Raw genomic sequence first — 21368 nt, 5'->3', positions numbered from 1 at the left:
TTACTGAGCGAAATGTAAGCTAATAAAACAAATAGCCTATAGCCTATCACCTATATCACACATATGACATTCATGGTAGGGCGAAATTTAGGCTGTGATTATTTATTTATTTATTTACTTATTTATTTATTTATTTTCAAAAACAGAACTCATAGGTTGTAAGTGTATGTGTGTGTGAATGAACCAAAAGCATCTTTAAAAATAACTCTATGCGCATCTCGGAGAGTGACTAATAATGGGCCAAATGAGAAATGAGCCTCAGTATCGGCCTATGCTGTAGCTTAAATGATGGCACCCCCTGTCGCTTTTTGACATCACTTTATTATGCTTTATTTTAACTGTACACACCAGAAAGAGATCATTAGTAGAAGTATTAGTATAGCACTAATTATTAAAAAAAAAAGAAAAAAAAAAGTGAAAGATAAAAAGAGAGGATAGTGGACGCGATTTAGCAATTTCAATAGACGCTACACCTTTAAGCACAAATAGGCCTAAATCATGCGCACAAATGTACCCCCAGTCTGACAATGAAATGTGTGGTCAGAGATGTCATTATGATCTATTAAAAAATGAAAACATTTTTTGAAATAATATTTTTTGATACACTTTATGATTACAAAATATAAACTCTAGTAAGACCTGGCGACAACAGGTATTAGAAATAGCCTCTAATACAAACATCGTATTATGGAAACACGTTTTTTAGAAAGTAAAGTAGTAGCCTAAGTAAAGTAGTCTAAAAAAATACAATTTTAGGCTACATTTCGTTGTTGTTGCTTGCCACTAGTAGGTCTATATAGCCTAAACCTTTCAATCAACTTTTTTTTTCTAAAGAACTAGCCTGTAGGTTGAATGTCTCTCAAAAAAGCTCTATTAAAATGCGGCTTCGTCAAAAAAGCAGCTCCGGGGTTTACTGTAGCTTTTCTTTTACTCATCCAAGACATCGATTAGTTCTTGATTAATATCAGTATTGACAAGACTACTGTATAGGCCACTTCATCTAAACTAAAATCAAACCAGTTTACCTTTTTGTGCTAAGCGTGAAAAATAAGACATTTTTTAGACTAGAGAATATTGTCAAGTAGCGGGCTAAATGTTCTCCCCCTAATTCATCTGATGTTCTCTGGCGCCCTCTATTGGACAATAGTCTGCAGGAGTCAGATCTTTCCTTTCCACGTTTCCACCTGTCCACCTTATCGACAAGTTAAAATCCCTTCCCCAAATAACTAATTTGACCTTCTCTATTATGAATTCACGAGAGCCTAAAAAGAAATGTACACGCTGATACCTATTTATGAGCATAGGCTAGGTCTACTTTTAAATAAATATTGAAAACAGAACTTTTACATAAATAAACAAAATCAAATAAAACATGAAATTGTTCCCATTATTCCTTTTTTATTATCACAACCAACAAACATGTTATTAAATATGTCTACTAAATGTGTTTCTCATTTGGTCATCTGGCGCCATCTAACGATGGTATTTAAAACTCCAACAAAATACTATTTGCTTAACTGTAAATCGCATACATAACAATGTTTTCGTCTATAAAGGCAGATGTTTAAACTGGAAGAAAAAAAACTGGCTGAAAAAATGTTAATGGGCTATGTCTATAATAAATATTGATTAGTATATACTTTAAGGAGCCTTGCTGAATACTTATTTAAAAGTATTTAAGCAAAAAAAAAAAAAAAAAAAAAAAACATACACAACAGGCAATTTCAGTTTTTCTGATTTAATTTTAATGCCATGATAAGCATAATATTTTCCAATAAAGTAACCCATACCCTTGCAACTATTAGTTTTACTTTTTCTTTCTAAAATCTTTTCGGTTACACTTTATTTTGATGGCCCTCTTTAGACATTCTAATAACTATAAGTAACTTTGTAACTACATGTCAATTTACTCTCATTAGAGTATTAAACTGTTAGTAGACTGTTAGGTTATGGTTAGGTGTTAGGGTTCGGGTTAGTAGGATAAGTTGACATGCAGTTGCAAAGACAGTAGAATGTCCTTTGGAGGAGCATCAAAATAATGTGTTAGCAGATATTAAGCAGACAGTCTATGAGTTAGTTAGTTAGTTGCAAAGTTACTTATAGTTAGTAGAATTTCTCAAGTGGACCATTGAAGTAAATTGTTACCCTGTTTTCTGTAACAACTAAAGACAAGAGAACAGACCACTAGATGCTCTGTAGAGGAGCAAAAACACAAAACGAAGCAGCATGTGTTATAAGTAACTTCAGAATCTGATCTGATGCTGTTACCGGGAGAGGAGGTGTTTGTTAAGTGGGATTGATGTTGGGTGACTAAAGGAAAAGCATTTGGCAGGTGTGTGGAAAAGATCAGATTTCCTGGAGACTTTGGACTGTTTCCAGATTGTTTCACCATGGCAACAATAAGGTCCTAACTCTGCTCTGCTATCTAGACCACAAGGAACAAGAAACACTATTGCTGTAGAAATATATTCTTAATTTGTTTATTTGCTTTTAATAAATTATTTTAGTTGGTGAACAACATGCTATCATTATTAAATTATTGGTTACAAATAGGGCATGGTGGCTCGGTTTCCTTGCATGTTTTCCTTGTGTCTATGTGTGTTTAAATCATATATGTATCTATCTATCTATCTATCTATCTATCTATCTATCTATCTATCTATCTATCTATCTATCTATCTATCTATCTATCTATCTATCTATCTATCTATCTATCTATCTATCTATCTATCTATCTATCTATCTATATATATATAAGAATCAAGGAACTGCATTAATAAAATAAATGAAGCAAAGCTATGGGAGCTAGTTGGAGAGATATTATACAAAATATATTTCTCTAATTTTGTTAGAAATGCAACAATTTCAGCCTATAACCATGCTGTTTTGCAGTGAAAATTGTCAAAAGAAATTATTCCAGTAAAATTTACATTTGTTTTGTAGTATATATAATATATATATATATATATATATATATATATATATATATATATATATATATATATATATATATTTGTAAAATTGTAAATAAATACATTTTAAATAAAAAAATGTTCCACAGTAGTTCTTTGTTGGGAGAAAGGTCGTGCACTATTTTCCAAGCAAATAAAGATTTTTGGTGAAATTTAGAGAGAGGTAATTTAGGAACTTTGAAGTAAACTTCATTTCCCATAAGTCCACTTTAGAAACGTTGTAACGGATGTACGTCAGATGCGTACGTTTTCATTGGCGTTTGTGATTGTCAGTCATTATACGGTCATAAGGAACTTTACGCAATTCCAGTCGACCGCCATACGCACCACAAGGCAAGGACATCAGGCAGAACAGAACAGACTCAGGCAGCGAGTATTAACATTAATAATTATATTACAGTGGTGTAATTTAGAATAGGCTATTTCGAGTATCACCATTAAATATTTTGAATAAACAATGTCAGTCTCTGCACTCACAGCAATTAGCAGACATGCATTTTATTAAACGGTTATGCACTGATCTGAGTTTGTGTGTGCAGTGTGTATATATATATATATATATATATATATATATATATATATATATATATATATATATATATATATGTGTGTGTGTGTGTGTGTGTGTGTGTGCGCGCGCGTGTGTGGGTGTGGGGGAGTGAGTTAGTGAATGTGTGTGTAAATTTCAGTGTTTGAGTCAGCTGTACAATAATCTACCCATGAATTCTACTGCTATTGTCGTTTTTAAACAGGTGCGCAATTGCAAATAAGTCACACACTGGCTGTTTAACTGGCTGTGTTTAAAATATTTCTGTATGTGTGTTCAGGTGTTGATGATGGCAGTGGACTGGGCTGGTTATGGATACGCAGCACTAGTAGCATCTGGAGGAGTCATAGGATATGTCAAAGCAGGTAAGCCTAATAAGAAAGCTCAAGCACATGCACATCATGCTCAAGAAAGAAACTTGAACTGAATTGAGTTGCATGATGATGCCGTTGTCTGAGCTGCTTTATAGCCTAATCGAATTAGTTTTTTTTTTAAATGACGAATTTTGCAACATCAACAGTTATTGAACTGAACTGAACAGACATTGAACTGTCTTAAGCTGAATAATGACACTATTGTCTTTTGGAGGTGCTTTCAGCAGAATTTTAATTAGTCTCGTATTTGATGAATTTTGTGTCACTGTTATTATCCTTTTTATTACTGATAGGCTGCTTTGAACCCATATCTATTGTATAAAACACTATATAAATAAAGGCGACTTGACATGACATCTAAATGCTAAAAAACAGATTTTGTTTTGTACTCTGAATACCTCATGTCACTTTATATGATTTATACCATTCATCAGTGTTTTAGTATATGTTATGTTTTAATTCCTTTGTCCTGCAGGCAGTGTCCCATCCCTGGCAGCAGGTCTACTCTTTGGGGGTTTGGCTGGCTTCGGTGCTTACCAGACATCACAAGATCCCAAAAATATTTGGGTGTCTTTAGGTTTGTATTTTTTTTAAGGGCAGCAATTATTATTGTTTTTTCAGTCAGAAAGTGATCTAGAAGCAGTATATGTGATTGTTTTATAAAATGATGTAATAGTGATGTTGAATTTTACCATCTGTCATCAATGTTTTTCTCTCTCAGCTGCATCCGGAACACTTGCTGCTATCATGGGGAAGAGATTCTATAGCTCACGCAAAATCATGCCCGCTGGTCTCATCGCTGGAGCGAGGTATCTAACACACATCACACTTCATTTGTCTAATACAGGGATTCCCAAAATTTTTGTGTTACTATAGCAGTAATTTAATGGCATACTTGCATTTCTCTGATGTTGGGTAATGGTCAAATGACATGCAGTGTAATCAAAATATTTTGTCTGGTTTATTTAGTATTTTCATTTTAAAACTATTTATTTTTTGTTTTTACATTTTCATGATTCAGTTCATTTTAATCTCTGCAGTGCCCTCATGAACAAACCACAGTTTGGAAAACCCTGGTCTGAAACCTTTCTGTTCTTGGCTTTTATTAAAATAACATTTTAATTCATTAACATTTAATAAAATAAAAGACAAATAAGTCATTCTCATGCATACACATGCAGACTCCAGCCAAATGTGTAAAGGGGAAAATTATAATTCTGTTCCTGGACTTCTGAGCACATTGTTCTACTACAATATCATTCAGCCTGTCTCATTCCAATTTTTTTGGAATCAATTTTTTTTTTTTTTTGAGATATGTATTATGGTATTAGTTAAAATAGTCACATGACTGCAGTCAACTTTCAGAATTTTTTCTAAGGAAAATCTAAAGGGCAAGTTTACTCACCCTCATTTAGTTTCAAACCTGTATGACTTTCTAGCATTAATGACACAAAAAACACCATAAGAAGTATTATAAAAGTAGCCCACATGCCTTATCTGCTAGACTTCAGTTCTTCTGAAGTCCTCTCAATAGCTCAGAGAAAGGAACAGACTAAAATTTGTCTTTTATAGAGCTTGAAGACAGAATTTCCAGTTTTGGCTAAACTATTCCTTTAAATGTTTGTTGCAGTGTCTTGATGCTGGCAAAACTTGGAGCCGGAATGCTACAGAAACCTCAGCAATCATGATGCCCAAACAGAAATCACTGTCTGTTTTCATTCAAATGTAGTCATTCTTGCTAAACAACATGTCATTATTGCTTATTGTCCTTATGGGTATTTTGTATAAAATGTACAATAAATAGTTGTAAGGTGAATTTCTGAATTAAAGACTTGTTTTAAAAACATGCCCATTTTATGCTTATAAAATACTTACAAAACACTATTTATTTATTTGAGTTTAGTCCAACCCAATAAATGCTATCTACATTATATGTTCAAGTTATAGTTCTCAGTATTGCTTACAGAAAAAAATGACACAAGGGATGCTAACATCAATGATACAAGAAAGTAAAAAATAACACTGCCTTCCAGCATAAATCACAGTAATGCATAAAAAGAATATATTTAAAACTAGATACTATAAAAATGTCAAAAGGGTTACAAAAAATAGATGCAATATGTGGAATAAAGATTTACCCATTTCATTGTAAAAGGATTACAGGCATTGGATGCATAAACTGAACAAAACTGAAATTTGAAAGGTGATCAAATTGTTAAGTTTTAAACAGCCATTGTTCAGATTCTTGCCTTTATTGAACAATTGAGGAGCCATTGGCTTACATGGTGTGGATCTATCCTAGCTGCTCCTCTAAGAAATAAAAAGATGTTATGTGATATGTGTTTATACAGTATTCACGAGTGTTGATACAGACTTTAGCCCTCACAGCAGTTGTAGCTTGCATGAGATGTACTAGCGATGGTTTCCATATTTTGCAGCCCAGTCAACCCGTCCATGCACTGGCTGAACCGGTGGAGCGCGACCGATGAGATTGGCAGAGTTTTTGCCTAGAGCTGCGTAATTCGTTCCTTTGAGTTGGGTTCGGTCTGATCTCCTTTTCCATCCATCATAATCTGAGAAATTAGCAAAGCCAAAGTTTAAGGCTACTTTGACAGAATAACAATGAAGAGGCAAGAGTCCAAAATTAACACTTGTCAAGTGCCAAACAAAAGTAAAAAACTGTATTTGGTGAATAAAACCAGTTGGCCAGTAACTTAATTAGGAATTGCAACATCAGTTTTTCAAATCAAAGACATACAAACCTTCTAGCGACTTGTATGTGGAATCCCAGGTGAAAAAAAAAGTACATTTCAATAATGTACTTAAAGTGCTCTATTTTCACACACTAATTTTGTACTTAATATACTATAAATTCTTTAGTACTTCTTAAGATAATCTTAAGAACATCTTAAGTGTATTCAACTGTGCTATTTTGAGACAGCATGAAATATGAACTAAAATGTGCTTTTATTATACTATCTATGTATTTAAAAAATATATTTAGTTACCACTTGTAGTACACTATGGGTTCAAATGTACTATAAGTAGTATCTAAATACATTTTTTATAGAAATTTTATAGTACATTATAGAAATGTACTTTTTTTCACCTGGGATATTCCTTGCTTTGGTAAAATGGTAATATTAGGGAGGAAAAAAACTCTGTCTCTCAAAGAGATGAAAAATGAAATAACTGTCATTAATTACTCACCCTCATGTCGTTCCAGACCCCTAAGACTTTTATTCATCTTCAGAACACAAATTAAGATATTTTTGATGAAATCTAAGAGATTTATGTCCCTCCATAGACAGCTACGCAACTACCACTTAAGTTTTTAAAGAGAGCGTAAAACTAATCTATATGAATTGAGTGGTTTGATCCAAATTTTCTGAAGAGACTTGATCGCTTTATATGGTGAACAGATTTAATTTAGGCTTTTATTCATATATGATCAGCGAACATAAACAGAAGCTCAACCAAAACCTGCTTGACAAGCGACAACAAACCTCTTGCGGAAGCTCAAATGTGCTGCTTAACACAAGAATGAACCTCATTGGTTCTTGCACGTCAAGCAAACATGCTTGAGCTTTTGTTTACCACAAGTGATGTGTGAGTTGATGAATGTTTATATGTGAATATAAACCTAAATTAAATCTGTTTATCATATCAATCGATCGAGTCTCTTCAGAAAATTTGGACTAAACCGTTCAATTCATATGGATTAGATTTACAATCTCTTTATGAACTTTTTGAAGTGTGAAAATGTCAGTTGCGTAGGTGTCTATGGAGGTTCCCGAAGACGAAAGAAAGTCTTATGGGTTTGGAACGACATGAGGGTGAGTAAATAATGACAGAATTTTCATTTTTGGGTGAAATGTTTTCAGTGTATCTGTCACTAATAGCAAGGAGTCAGTTAAATAATTCCACAGTACAAGGAACAAAAAATATATAATTAAAAAACAATAAACCTGGCAGGTGTGACGAACTTAATTTTGGACCCTTAGAAGAGGTGTTGACTAAGACAACTATTGTTCTGAACTTTTACCTTCAGAGATCTCATTGACTGAAACTGTAGAGGAAGGTTTGGACTTTGAAGGTTTAGCTTTGCCAGTTTTAGAGTCAGCAGTGGCAGAGAGATCAACTAAGAGCAGATATAAATGAGTTGAAAGAGAGAGATAGGCAGAGAGAGTGGATGAATAAATGAATGAAGAAAGATACGACAGATCTTAAAAGAGCTTGAGCAACAGATGTGTAGAACAATATAAAGCAAACAAATGTCAGTTTTTTTAAAAAGCAAGAAAATTAAAAGCTTGAAAGCTCTAAGAGGAGTTCAAAATTTTGGGGCTCAGAAGAATAATAGTAAGTATAAAGGTAAAGTGTGTAGGTTTTATAGCATTAAGTGTCACCAAATGGATTTTAAACTAGACTGAGACAAACAGATAGCCCCCCCTCAAACCATTATGCCATTATCTAAGGCAATGTTGCTTTGTCAGACTAGTAATGTATAGGAAGGTGGGGGAAGGCTGCTTTCATCATGAATATTAATGTTCCTTCTACTATTGTTTTGGAAATTTTCTGGTTGGTCGGGCTGCTCAAACAAACAGCGCAATGTTTGAATAGTGCCATTGTGTAAGAAAGTGTAAACAGAAGAAAATATTTTATAAAATTCACCTTTAAATTCAATATCAGTATCAAAAGCCAACATCATCATATCAATATATGCAGGCCATGTAGAAAAGCATAAAAATGGTGATTCCATAACGGAATAACAAACACAAAAAGTCAAAACACAGAGAGAAGTAAATTATTAGATATTAAATGGTAAAACTGAACTCTTACGTGCATGCTGGTGTCCGAGAGGGGCGAGCTGAATCCTTTGTCCTACAGATCCCACTTCCTTCTTCTGGAAAGAAGGCATGTATCCTCCAGAGAGATTGTATGTGGTAGTTACAAAGTTTCCTGTGAGTAGAGGCCACAACTTAGAGTCAAGAAAGAGAAAACAACCAGCTAAACAAACATGTGTTTGATTCTCTCTCTCTCTCTCTATTATATATATATGTGTGTGTGTGTGTGTGTGTGTGTGTGTGTGTGTGTATGTATGTATATATATATATATATATATGTGTATATATATATATATATATATATATATATATATATATATATATATATATATATATATATATATATATATATATATATATATATATATATATATATATATATATATATTTATTTATTTTTTTGCAAAATACAGCCACTTAAGAGGTTTGATACTCATTCTAACAAATGTCTGTAATAACTAATCAATTTCCTCAATGACTGGACTATTTTTCTTTAAATGTTTTCCAGATATTTACACCCCAGATCAACATCCATGATAATGTGGTGAAAAGCAGAACAGCACTATTGCTATATGTACCTTTGACCTGTTCATTTTGCTCTAGTGTCCTTTCTTTAGCTTTATCTGTGGCTTTACTGCTGCTTTCCTCTGAATCCATAAAGGGAGAAATGATGGACAATATTACAGTAAAAGTAGACAAGGCTTAGTATAACATGGAGCCGGGTTGTGCAAAATTCAGAATTGGTTTCATGACAATTCATAAATTGAAATTAAAAATATCTGGCTATAGAATTTGAAAATGGAAGGCTAAAAATGTACTGAAATGCAATTCAAAGAAATTAAAAAAAAAAGTCACACAACAAAGGAATTTAATTATCCATTTACAAGTTTTGTTACAAAACAATTATATTCTTAATTTTAACCAATTATGCCCATTGTTGATTGATATGTAGAATATTGTTTCTCAAATGCTTTAACAATTCTTTAAAGTCCTATTCTGTCAAAACAATTATATAGCCATGAAACAGATTTTGCCATATGACACCACCAAATACAGTGGGTACGGAAAGTATTCAGACCCCCTTAAATTTTTCACTCTTTGTTATATTGCAGCCATTTGCTAAAATCATTTAAGTTCATTTTTTTCCCCTCATTAATGTACACACAGCACCCCATATTGACAGAAAAACACAGAATTGTTGACATTTTTGCAGATTTATTAAAAAAGAAAAACAGAAATATCACATGGCCCTAAGTATTCAGACCCTTTGCTCAGTATTTAGTAGAAGCACTCTTTTGATCTAATACAGCCGTGAATCTTTTTGGGAAAGATGCAACAAGTTTTTCACACCTGGATTTGGGGATCCTCTGCCATTCCTCCTTGCAGATTCTCTCCAGTTCTGTCAGGTTGGATGGTAAACGTTGGTGGACAGCCATTTTTAGGTCTCTCCAGAGATGCTCATTTGGCTTTAAGTCAGGGCTCTGGCTGGGCTATTCAAGAACAGTCACAGAGTTGTTGTGAAGCCACTCCTTCGTTATTTTAGCTGTGTGCTTAGGGTCATTGTCTTGTTGGAAGGTAAACCTTCGGCCCAGTCTGAGGTCCTGAGCACTCTGGAGAAGGTTTTCGTCCAGGATATCCCTGTACTTGGCCGCATTCATCTTTCCCTCGATTGCAACCAGTCGTCCTGTCCCTGCAGCTGAAAAACACCCCCACAGCATGATGCTGCCACCACCATGCTTCACTGTTGGGACTGTATTGGACAGGTGATGAGCAGAGCCTGGTTTTCTCCACACATACCGCTTAGAATTAAGGCCAAAAAGTTCTATCTTGGTCTCATCAGACCAGAGAATCTTATTTCTCACCATCTTGGCAAACTCCATGCGGGCTTTCATGTGTCTTGCACTGAGGAGCGGCTTCCGTCGGGCCACTCTGCCATAAAGCCCCGACTGGTGGAGGGCTGCAGTGATGGTTGACTTTCTACAACTTTCTCCCATCTCTCGACTGCATCTCTGGAGCTCAGCCACAGTGATCTTTAGGTTCTTCTTTACCTCTCTCACCAAGGCTCTTCTCCCCCGATAGCTCAGTTTGGCCGGACGGCCAGCTCTAGGAAGGGTTCTAGTCAACCCAAACGTCTTCCATTTAAGGATTATGGAGGCCACTGAGCTCTTAGGAACCTTAAGTGCAGCAGAATTGTTTTTTTGTAACCTTGGCCAGATCTGTGCCTTGCCACAATTCTGTCTCTGAGCTCTTCAGACAGTTCCTTTGACCTCATGATTCTCATTTGCTCTGACATGCACTGTGAGCTGTAAGGTCTTATATAGACAGGTGTGTGGCTTTCCTAATCAAGTCCAATCAGTATAATCAAACACAGCTGGACTCAAATGAAGGTGTAGAACCATCTCAAGGATGATCAGAAGAAATGGACAGCACCTGAGTTAAATATATGAGTGTCACAGCAAAGGGTCTGAATACTTAGGACCATGTGATATTTCAGTTTTTCTTTTTTAATAAATCTGCAAAAATGTCAACAATTCTGTGTTTTTCTGTCAATATGGGGTGCTGTGTGTACATTAATGAGGAAAAAAAATAACTTAAATGATTTTAGCAAATGGCTGCAGTATAACAAAGAGTGACAAATTTAAGGGAGTCTGAATACTTTCCGTACCCACTGTATCTACCACATCATTTTTATTGGTATTTCTTTATTATTACAGGTATCTTTTTTATGTATAATTATATGCTGTGTTTTTGATGGGTAATGCATACAACATGAATGTATCATTAAAAACTACACTACACACTGTTTTCTACTTTGAATTACAATTCTGCATCCTGTTTGCTGTGTCAATTCAAGGCATTGCCAATTTATTTCTGAATGATGCACAACACTGAAGTAGTGAAATCAAGTGGGACAGTTAAGAATATGACTGGATGAACTGAACACTTGGTCAGTAATGTGGGGTCCCCTAATTCTAAGTTAGCCAAATAAGCAAGACAAATAATAGGCTAAATCTACTAAGTTCAGGGCTAAATGGAGGAGTTTTATACAAGGTGGTTGCTACAATGTCTCATTATCCTAGAATGCATAAAAGAGGTCAAATTGACTAATGGTTTTAAAACTATGTGAAAATAAAAACATTTGATTATTCAATAAATCATGTATTCTTAAAAAAAAAAGGTTCTGACCTCATCAATGTCATATTTCTTGGCCAAAGCATGAGACAGTTTTAAAGTCTTGTATCACTCTACCCCAATTATGCATAAAGGCAGTCAAATGTCCAATATTTATTCATTCACATTATTCAAGAAATGTGGGGAGTGAAAGTTTAGACTACAGCATTCTTTACAGTCGTTCTAAATTAGTTTTGAATTTGTTCAAAAAAGTACAACTGCATTTTAAAAATAATAAATGTTATCTTTTATTGAACAAATAGAAGTAAACAAATAAACACATTGTATAAATTAAGTGTATAATTTGTGTATCATCATTTCTTTTATTTATTATCAAGAAATCTCTTCATTTTAAGAAAACCAATAAATGCAGTACAGTTCATTTTGACCCTATTTATGCATTTGTGTAGATTGTTTGGTTCATGCATTCTAGGTAGGGTAGGGATGCACCGATACCACTTTTTTCAGAACAAGTCCGATACTTATATTTTTAGTACTTGATACAGATACCTGTATTTTCATTGCATTTTTATTTTAAAAAAATACTGGGCAGAGAAACCAAAAGAATATGAATAAATGAATCAAATTAGTTGACTTAGCAAATAGATATTTAGTTAAGTTATTTTCATGCTTAATTATGCCTGTTAAAATGTATTGTAGGAGCTACTGTTACTTTCACTGTTAACATTATTGCTCTATCATAATTTATCTTTAATTTAATAACACAGTAAATATTTAGAGCTGCTCCAGCAGGGCTCAACCAGTCAAGTGATTTTCTCTTTGTCTTTTGTTGTTAGTTTAACATTGAGGATAAAGACAGCAGTAGGTTTATTAGGCTGCTCTCTCTTTAAGAGTTGCATGTATCTGTTACAAATGCATTTACTTTTTCAACTCTTTACGTTCACTTAAGACATAACCATCTAGGACACTCTCCTATATGGGCATTTTGAGATAATTGTGTGTAAATTTGTCTATTCAAGCGCAAGAAGACTTGAAAGAGAACTCAATTTAATAGGCTATTTGTGCGTTGTATGAGAGGCAGCTTTCTGGGCACGCACTTCGGATGTTTGCGCAAAGAAAACTTCTTGAAAATGTCATGTGATTACTGTACTGTCTTCCTGTGATAATGTCGATAACAGGGCTGCACGATTTATTGCATGATACGAAAAATAACATTAAACTTAAACGCAATTATCGCTTAAGGCTGCGATTATTTTTTTATGCGCAGCTTGTTAATGGAGTATGGCTCCAAATGCTAATCCATCTGAAAGCACTGCGAGTTTGAGTCACTTATAATGTACATTTGAAAAAGCAACGTACGTCAAACATCTTTCCAGACATGAGAAATATTTATTAACATCTTGTCCAACAAAAGACAACATTTAATAATATGTTTTTACTCCAAACTCACTATATAACGACAGTTGAGCATCCTTCTGTGAGATGATGTGGCTTCTTACACAGAATAAGGCAGTCATGTGTTTATTAGTAATGTTTAATCAAAGCGTTTCAATCTTTTGTTTATTCAGCTATAGCGATATGACGCGTGTTATCTTCTTCTGCGGCAGGGCATATTTGCAGTTTCTGTGCAAGAGCGCCCTCTGGATTTTAGATTTTAGCATTTACTACAGCTCTGACAAGCTGCGCATTAAATAATCGCAGCCTTTGCCAAATCACGTGTGGTTTATTCACGATAAATCATGCAGCCCTAGTAGATAACCACTCATACATAAATCATGTAACAGACAGTTCATGTTTTTACTTGCACATACGATTTAGTTTTAATTAAAATGACACGTGTATGCTGAGTGAACGATCAGCAATCAAGAACATGCAACATAAGTGCGCGCTCTCTCTTTACCATCAGTTAACGTTAGTAATATGCTCCTCATTATACTTTCTATGCTACTGCCTTATCTAACCGAACTAAAAACTTTCCAGCGATGTCTGTGAAAAAGGGATATGCGTTCAACAAGCTCACGCGTCTGTGCCGCTGGGCGCTCTATACACTTTGCGTTCTCTTATCAGCTCTTGCATAGCAGCTATATAGACTAAAGCACTGTACTGTACATGCTGCGTGGTATCGGTTGTTGGTATCAGAGTCGAGTACGATTACACGAGCACAGTATCGTTCCCGATACTGATATCGGTATCAGTGCATCCCTAATTTTAGGGTTAAAAGAAGTCAAGCACTATGTCTTAAGAATGGATGCAAATTAATTTGAGGAAACTGTATATTGCGTATTGAAGAAGTCTCTGCTTTAATTCACGTATGATATGAGGTGTGTGGCTGTTTGCTCACCTGGGCTGATTCTGGACACTGGCACTCCTCCAATGGGTGCGAGAGGTTTGTTGATCAGAGCTGAGGTGTCCCACAAGTCTTGTTGAGACTCCTTGTTGCTCAGAGATGGTGTGTTCTTGCTTATTAACCCTAAGATTGACAGAAACAATGAGTAAAAAAAAACTGACTAATATTAACAAAATAGCCAAAAGGGGTGTTCATAAACAGCGATTTGCTGCATGAAAGGACTATTAATTTACATTTCCTTAGTTTTCAATGATATATGTTTGTTGGCAATGTGATGTGACTCAACAAAGTCGAGAAAAGTAAACCTTTAGGCAAATGATATGCAGATTGCAATGACATTCGCCACATCACATGTGATTTGTCTCCTGCGAGATACTCCTCTGATTTGTCTCCTCCTCCGAATGATCTGTACATGCAGGGTTATAAATTCTAAAAATGTGTGGAAAGCTGAATTGAATTGTGCTTGGGTTTGATATGCATTGATAATCATTCATCTTGTTCATGATATGATGTATTGTGCACCAGTGCAATTTATACACAAAAGATCAATCACCACACATGAAGTGACTAAATCAAACTGAGATCTTACCTGGCAGGTATCTGGACTGGCGCAGGTAATGTTGTCTGGCTGAAGAGGTGCTATGGTGACTAGAATCTGGCTGGTTCAGTCTGCTGGTGTTTGGTAACTTGGTTACAGTGCTAAATGTGTAAAGGGGTTTCTGGTCCTTGGGTCTGCAAAGTTTTTCATAGCATAAAAGAAGGAAAGAGTGAAATCTGAAATGAAATAATTGAAATGTAATGTGCAATAGAGAAACATAAAAGTCCTGTTCTCAAAACTAGTCAGCAGCCATAATACTAGATATTATTTGTCGGTTTAATAGGCACGTTCCAAACACAGACATTATGTAGCTTTATAAAAGACTTTACAATATGTTTACATAATGTAAGGTAGCAGGTCCCAGAACTGTGACAATATCTATTCAAAAAACTATCCAAGATGGTGGACAGAATCAAAAGACATGCTGATAAGTGTTTCTTTTAATACTAAAATATATTGACAAAAATAGTTCAACCTAACATAATACAGCCTAAAATTGTGCTACTTTACTCATTCCTCATAAGTTCTATGTGTTTTTATGCTTATTAGAGCATCACATTGTTATCTTAGCAACATGCTAATTACAAACATAAACCCATGAAATGCATTTCAAATTATATGGTTCCATTTCAGTTTGGATGCTGTGTTAGTAGGTCAGTCGACAGCAAGGCTGCTCACTAGGTTTCAGAATACTGTGCACATTGAAATATGCTATAGATGAAGTCAATGTAAATACTGCTGATGTTAATCTTTGAATATAGCGATCATACTGTGGAGTAGTTTTCTCCTCCTCAAGGCCTTTGCTGGGTTTTTTAGAGAGGGAAGCTGCGGTCTCAGAACAGTCAGACTCATCCCAGCTGTCTGAGGGTTTCATGTTTGTCTGTCCCCACCTTCTCCGACCATTCTTCAGTCCGATCAAACTGTTCTCACCCCCGACCACCTCATGTTAGGAAAAAGCATCATTCTGCTGATGTTCATATAAGTACTCAAATGTAATAGAGAACTAATACAGGTAATCTTTAAGGTAATCTCTCTTTTTTTAATATCACAATTTTATTTTGTCAAGAAAGATAGAAATGGCTCAGTGGACACTTGGCTTAATTAAGTAACAGACTGTACCTCAACATACCATTAGTAATGTTATTAAAAGTAACATTTTGGGTCATTTTCCTTTTCATGCCCATGTACTGCAACTGTGAAATTACAGAAAATAATTTCACCCATCATATAGGTGCATGGACTTCTGGTTATGGTTTATGTGTTACTGATGTAATTTACAATTTATATGTAATTTACATGTCTTCTATGTCCCTTTATGGATCCTCACATGTATACCAAAGACTAAATGGGTTGTTTTTGTTTGTTTTTTGTTTTTTTGCTGATCATGACATGAGTTGATTGGATATACAGTAATTTTGCAAAGACAAGGTTGGTAAGTGATTCTATTACAACTGTCTTATACTAAAATATAAAATGTATTAGTGATTAGCTACACTGCAGGTCAAAAATTTGGCATAATTATGTTTTTTTTTTTTTTTTGAAAGAAGTCTCTTGTTGTTAAGTGCTCACCAAGGATGCATTTTTTAATTAAAAAAATATATTAAAAAAATAATAATAGTAAAAAAAAAAAAAAAAAAAAAGTAATATTGTGAAATCTTCTTTTACATATATTTTAAAGTGTAATTTATTTCAGTGAAATCCTTCAGAAATCATTCTAATATGATTACATATTTAATAAAAACCTTAATTATTCCAAACTATTGATCTGTACAAACTTTTGTATATGCTGACAACTTGACAATGATTTGCCTATTTTCAACATTCATTTATGGTGTTGTTTACTTCCCCATTGATTTTCACGGTTTTAATTAAATTTTGCAAGGGCACTTTTTTTTTTTTTTTATAATGAATACACCAATATTCCATAATAAAATAAGAATCGCCTATTTTGATTTCATGGTGACTTTAAATTTAATATGGAGGTTTTGTACCTTTTGTGGATGAGGAGCGAGAGGGTCTGCCTGAGAGAGAGACTGAGGCAGAGGAATCTGCTGCAGTGGCTGATGGGAGTTTCTACTTTGGCCTTTAGTCTGTGATGGCAGCACTGGTTCTGAGACAGACTGCAACTCTGATCTGGGTTCACTGGGCAGAACTGGCTTTATCTGAACCTTCCGTACATCAGGGGTCATGGGACGGGGACCCAGAACTTGTCCCACTTGGAAGTAGGGGTATCTGAGTGCCTGAAATGATGTTTAGAAACAATTACTTACAAAAACATGAATACTGTCTTCATAAGAAGATATAAAAATTATGTTTGTAGATGTCTAAGATAAACTAAATTGAAATAACCCTTTCAAGACCACTTGTTAATTCACATTTGGTTTGATGAACCAAACCTATTTAAGTTCTATTCCACCCACCTCCTCCATTGCTCACAAGTCTCTTTACACATTTATATTCATTACACATTATTACAAGGGTCTAAACAGGAATCTCGTTTCAGATGTACAAACCACCATTAATACTAGTAGTGGCTACACACAGCTAGGTAACACTTTTAGATTTGCAATTATAGATGCAAAGAATGTGAGATATTTGCTGTGGAAAGAAGCATTATACTATTAGTAGACAAGCATGCAATACTTTTACATCATTAATAGTGGTTGACTGCGAGTTCTGCAACTGCAATACTGGAGTCCGCATGAACATGTACGTATGTACCTTTGCAGCAGAGGGTCTTTTCTTTGGGTCCCACTGGAGGAAGTCTCTCATGAGATCTAAAGCCTCATTGGTGGCATTGGGGATCAGAGTTTTCAGTGGTGTAGGAACACACTGAGGGAAACGGAAGTTCATCGCAGAAGCTAGCTGATAACCCTCTGGCCAGTCTGACTGCAAGGGAAAACAATCAATGTTTACTATAACAAGCACTTTTTACCTATTTACCCATGAAACTAAATAGTTTAATAGAGATAAATCAAATCAAACACATCATTAAATGATCACAGACAACAATTCATTATTAAAAGGCCATGAAACTCTAAACCAAATTTTCTGAGATTTTAACAGAGCTTTGTGTGTTGAACATCATAGAAGTCAATGTTACTATCCATTAGTTTTGATTGTAGAAGAAACCTAGTTAATTTGAAACCAGTTTGCACTATTTTCAACTTCCAGGTTTAAATTTGTCTTCGTGTCAACGTCACAGGATGTGACGTTTTCCTGTACAGTAAGTGAGAGATGCATTAATGGATAAAAATGAGTGTTTGTTTTTGCTTTGTAAGAGTTTCTGCATCGCATAAGTTCTCTTCAATAGATCCTGAGTCTTCGACACAAACGCAATTCATTCACATTGTGAGTGTAACCGGTCTTTAAGGCCCTTTAACCATTAAAAGTTATTAAACATGCAACAGCATGTTCATATATATTTTCAGTGCAGAGAACAAATGCCAATGGCTGTGCATTTATTTGTGCATTAAATTATAGCTGTCACGGGATATGAATGTATTTGTGTAATTTAAGTTGAGCTTACAACACTGTGTATAAAAATGTGTAAAAACATGTATATAAAAATGTGCATATTGTCTCACGTGTAATTTGGTCATTTACAGCATGCATTTGTGGGAAGCTTTGATGCTTTTAATAAGAGTGAAATAAAACTGGAGCTCGATTGGCATTTGCCATTGAACACAAGAATTGGGAGGTCTGCCACTGGAGCCCTGTGCTTTTCACAAATGAGAGCAGGTTCACCCTGAGCACGTGACAGACGTAAAAGGGTCTGGAGAAGCCGTCTCTACAGGCCCACAATCTTATTCCACTCCAGCTAATTTTTCCAGCCAATTTTCAGTTGTAAGACTCATTTATATACAGAGGTGTAAAGTACTTGAGTAATTTTACTTGATTACTGTACTTAAGTATTATTTTTGGGGATTTTTACTTTACTTGAGTACATTTAAAAATCAATACTTTTACTTTTACTTGATTACATTTTTTGAGAAAAAAAAAGTACTTTTTACTCCTTACAATTTTATTTACAGTCAAAAAGTACTTATTTTTTGGAGATCACTTCATTCTATTTTCTTTTGCTATTACCAAACCAATTGAATTGCGCTGATGACCAGTTTAATTTAATGGTTATTTATTCAATGAGATTCATTTTCACATTCCATGAAATTGGTCAGACATGTTCATTGGTCCTTTGGAAGTGACGTCATGTTGCATCAATTACCACAATGCACAGCACCTTGACCTCAAAGAATATACACTAACAAGAAGCAACACTCGGCAGAATGTTCCATTGCAACACCTGCGCCAGCAGCGGCCTTGTATTTCTGCCATTTTGGGGTGAAGGCGACTTGGCAGTCCACTAGTTTCTATGGCAATATCAGCTGCTTTGTTAAAAAAAAAAAAAAAAAAAAAAACTTTTTCACAAAAACTTTTTGGGTTAAAACTCTTTAAAAGATCTAGTATTAGTATTAGACTTATAAACACTGAATTAATACCGACATATGAAATTGAAATTATGACATGCATCAGAAAAATTGGGAATGTTGGACAATAAATATATGAATATAACAGCTTGATTTTGCAGTGTTGTCTAATGTCCATTGAAGCAAAAGTGTCCAAAAGTGGGAATTATGCGATAATGGACACAGCAGATCATAAGATCATTATGTTTGTAGCGTGATCCATTAAAACGTACAATATAGCTTATTTCAGTTCAGATCTAGATATTATTATTATTACTCCACTAGGTCTGAAATATATTGTTCGCTGCAAACATGATGATCTTAAATTAATTAATTATTAATTTACTATTAAAAAATGTGTAAAGTTTCATAAAATGAAAATGCTCAATAAAGTAGGCTAACTACGTTACCTCAGATGGATGAATGGTTGGATTCCACAACTGGTAAAATAAAACGTATATAAGACAATACAACATTTACTGTAGGATCATACAATTTACTGGTGACTTAATTTAAAAAAACTGTTCTACTGTGCTTCTGGTTTGGCAGTGAAATTCAGCGATTTTGGGTGCATAAGATGTGAAGGATTCAATGCTCCAGTTAGTATTTTCACCCCAGAATGGTGGCCGCGCTACCAGAGCGCCATCTAGTGACTGTTGCCTAAAAAGTATCAGAGTGTCGCCTCTTGGGTTCTAAGCTCTTTGTTGACCTGGAAATTACAGTGGGTACGGAAAGTATTCAGACACCCTTAAATTTTTCACTCTTTGTTTGTACACATAGCACCCCGTATTGACAGAAAAACACAGAATTGTTGACATTTTTGCAGATTTATTAAAAAAAGAAAAACTGAAATATCACATGGTCCTAAGTATTCAGACCCTTTGCTGTGACACTCATATATTTAACTCAGGTGCTGTCCATTTCTTCTGATCATCCTTGAGATGGTTATACACCTTCATTTGAGTCCAGCTGTGTTTGATTATACTGATTGGACTTGATTAGGAAAGCCACACACCTGTCTATATAAGACCTTACAGCTCACAGTGCATGTCAGAGCAAATGAGAATCATGAGGTCAAAGAAACTGCCTGAAGAGCTCAGAGACAGAATTGTGGCAAGGCACAGATCTGGCCAAGGTTACAAAAAAAAATTCTGCTGCACTTAAGGTTCCTAAGAGCACAATGGCCTCCCTAATCCTTAAATGGAAGACGTTTGGGATGACCAGAACCCTTCCTAGAGCTGGCCGTCCGGCCAAACAGAGCTTTCGGGGGAGAAGAGCCTTGGTGAGAGAGGTAAAGAAGAACCCAATGATCACTGTGGCTGAGCTCCAGAGATGCAGTCAGGAGATGGGAGAAAGTTGTAGAAAGTCAACCATAACTGCAGCCCTCCACCAGTCGGGGCTTTATGGCAGAGTGGCCCGACGGAAGCCTCTCCTCAGTGCAAGACACATGAAAGCCCGCATAGAGTTTGCCAGGATGGTGAGAAATAAGATTCTCTGGTCTGATGAGACCAAGATAGAACTTTTTGGCCTTAATTCTAAGCGGTATGTGTGGAGAAAACCAGGCACTGCTCATCACCTGTCCAATACAGTCCCAACAGTGAAGCATGGTGGTGGCAGCATCATGCTGTGGGGGTGTTTTTCTGCTGCAGGGACAGGACGACCGGTTGCAATCGAGGGAAAGATGAATGCGACCAAGTACAGGGATATCCTGGACGAAAACCTTCTCCAGAGTGCTCAGGACCTCAGACTGGGCCGAAGGTTTACCTTCCAACAAGACAATGACCCTAAGCACACAGCTAAAACAACGAAGGAGTGGCTTCACAACAACTCTGTGACTGTTCTTGAATGGCCCAGCCAGAGCCCTGACTTAAACCCAATTGAGCATCTCTGGAGAGACCTAAAAATGGCTGTCCACCAACGTTTACCATCCAGCCTGACAGAACTGGAGAGGATCTGCAAGGAGGAATGGCAGAGGATCCCCAAATCCAGGTGTGAAAAACTTGTTGCATCTTTCCCAAAAAGACTCATGGCTGTATTAGATCAAAAGGGTACTACATACTGAGCAAAGGGTCTGAATACTTAGGACCA

The 21368-nt window shown here is 35.4% G+C and overlaps 2 protein-coding genes across 15 annotated transcripts in view; one reads left to right on the top strand and one right to left on the bottom strand.

Moving 5' to 3' along the window:
• The first annotated feature begins 3195 nt into the window (after positions 1 to 3195).
• tmem14ca (transmembrane protein 14Ca) lies at positions 3196 to 5739 on the top strand. 7 transcript variants are annotated; one of them, XM_048174345.1, is made up of 5 exons: positions 3196 to 3345; positions 3800 to 3884; positions 4369 to 4470; positions 4615 to 4702; positions 5524 to 5739. In XM_048174345.1, exons 1-5 carry the CDS (start codon positions 3211 to 3213, stop codon positions 5579 to 5581), a joined length of 468 nt encoding a protein of 155 aa, XP_048030302.1. In that variant the 5' UTR covers positions 3196 to 3210; the 3' UTR covers positions 5582 to 5739. The 7 variants fall into 7 exon arrangements, with proteins under 7 accessions (XP_048030302.1, XP_048030301.1, XP_048030306.1 ...); XM_048174344.1 differs by lacking the exon at positions 5524 to 5739 and adding an exon at positions 4934 to 5517; XM_048174349.1 differs by having other exon boundaries at positions 3237 to 3341.
• A 390-nt stretch (positions 5740 to 6129) lies between these two features.
• Positions 6130 to 21368, bottom strand: part of mak (male germ cell-associated kinase) — a 34420-nt gene continuing 19181 nt past the window's right edge. For 3 of the 8 annotated variants that reach the window (XM_048174335.1, XM_048174336.1, XM_048174341.1), the window contains 9 exons: positions 17536 to 17703; positions 16806 to 17054; positions 15585 to 15754; positions 14806 to 14948; positions 14211 to 14339; positions 9316 to 9384; positions 8733 to 8852; positions 7939 to 8034; positions 6130 to 6466 (listed from right to left, as the gene is read on the bottom strand). In XM_048174335.1, the coding sequence (XP_048030292.1) occupies positions 6306 to 6466; positions 7939 to 8034; positions 8733 to 8852; positions 9316 to 9384; positions 14211 to 14339; positions 14806 to 14948; positions 15585 to 15754; positions 16806 to 17054; positions 17536 to 17703 (1305 nt within the window). In that variant the 3' untranslated portion in view covers positions 6130 to 6305. Of the gene's footprint in view, positions 6467 to 7938; positions 8035 to 8726; positions 8853 to 9315; positions 9385 to 14210; positions 14340 to 14805; positions 14949 to 15584; positions 15755 to 16805; positions 17055 to 17535; positions 17704 to 21368 lie in introns of all 8 variants that reach the window. The other 5 variants (XM_048174337.1, XM_048174342.1, XM_048174338.1 and 2 more) reach the window with 4 other exon arrangements.

The sequence above is a fragment of the Megalobrama amblycephala genome, linkage group LG22, assembly GCF_018812025.1.
Source record: "Megalobrama amblycephala isolate DHTTF-2021 linkage group LG22, ASM1881202v1, whole genome shotgun sequence".
NCBI lineage: Eukaryota > Metazoa > Chordata > Actinopteri > Cypriniformes > Xenocyprididae > Megalobrama > Megalobrama amblycephala.
Note: the sequence above shows the minus strand (reverse complement) of the source record. Positions and strands in the feature narration are given on the sequence as shown.

What these genes read in the sequence shown, in the direction of transcription:
- tmem14ca (XM_048174344.1), top strand. Translation starts at nt 3,211, where the DNA reads ATGCGTACGTTTTCATTGGCGTTTGTGATTGTCAGTCATTATACGGTC. An exon ending in AGAACAGACTCAGGCAGCGA is followed by an intron (nt 3,346 to 3,799) that starts GTATTAACATTA and finishes ATGTGTGTTCAG; the next exon opens with GTGTTGATGATGGCAGTGGA. An exon ending in GGTCTCATCGCTGGAGCGAG is followed by an intron (nt 4,703 to 4,933) that starts GTATCTAACACA and finishes TAATCTCTGCAG; the next exon opens with TGCCCTCATGAACAAACCAC.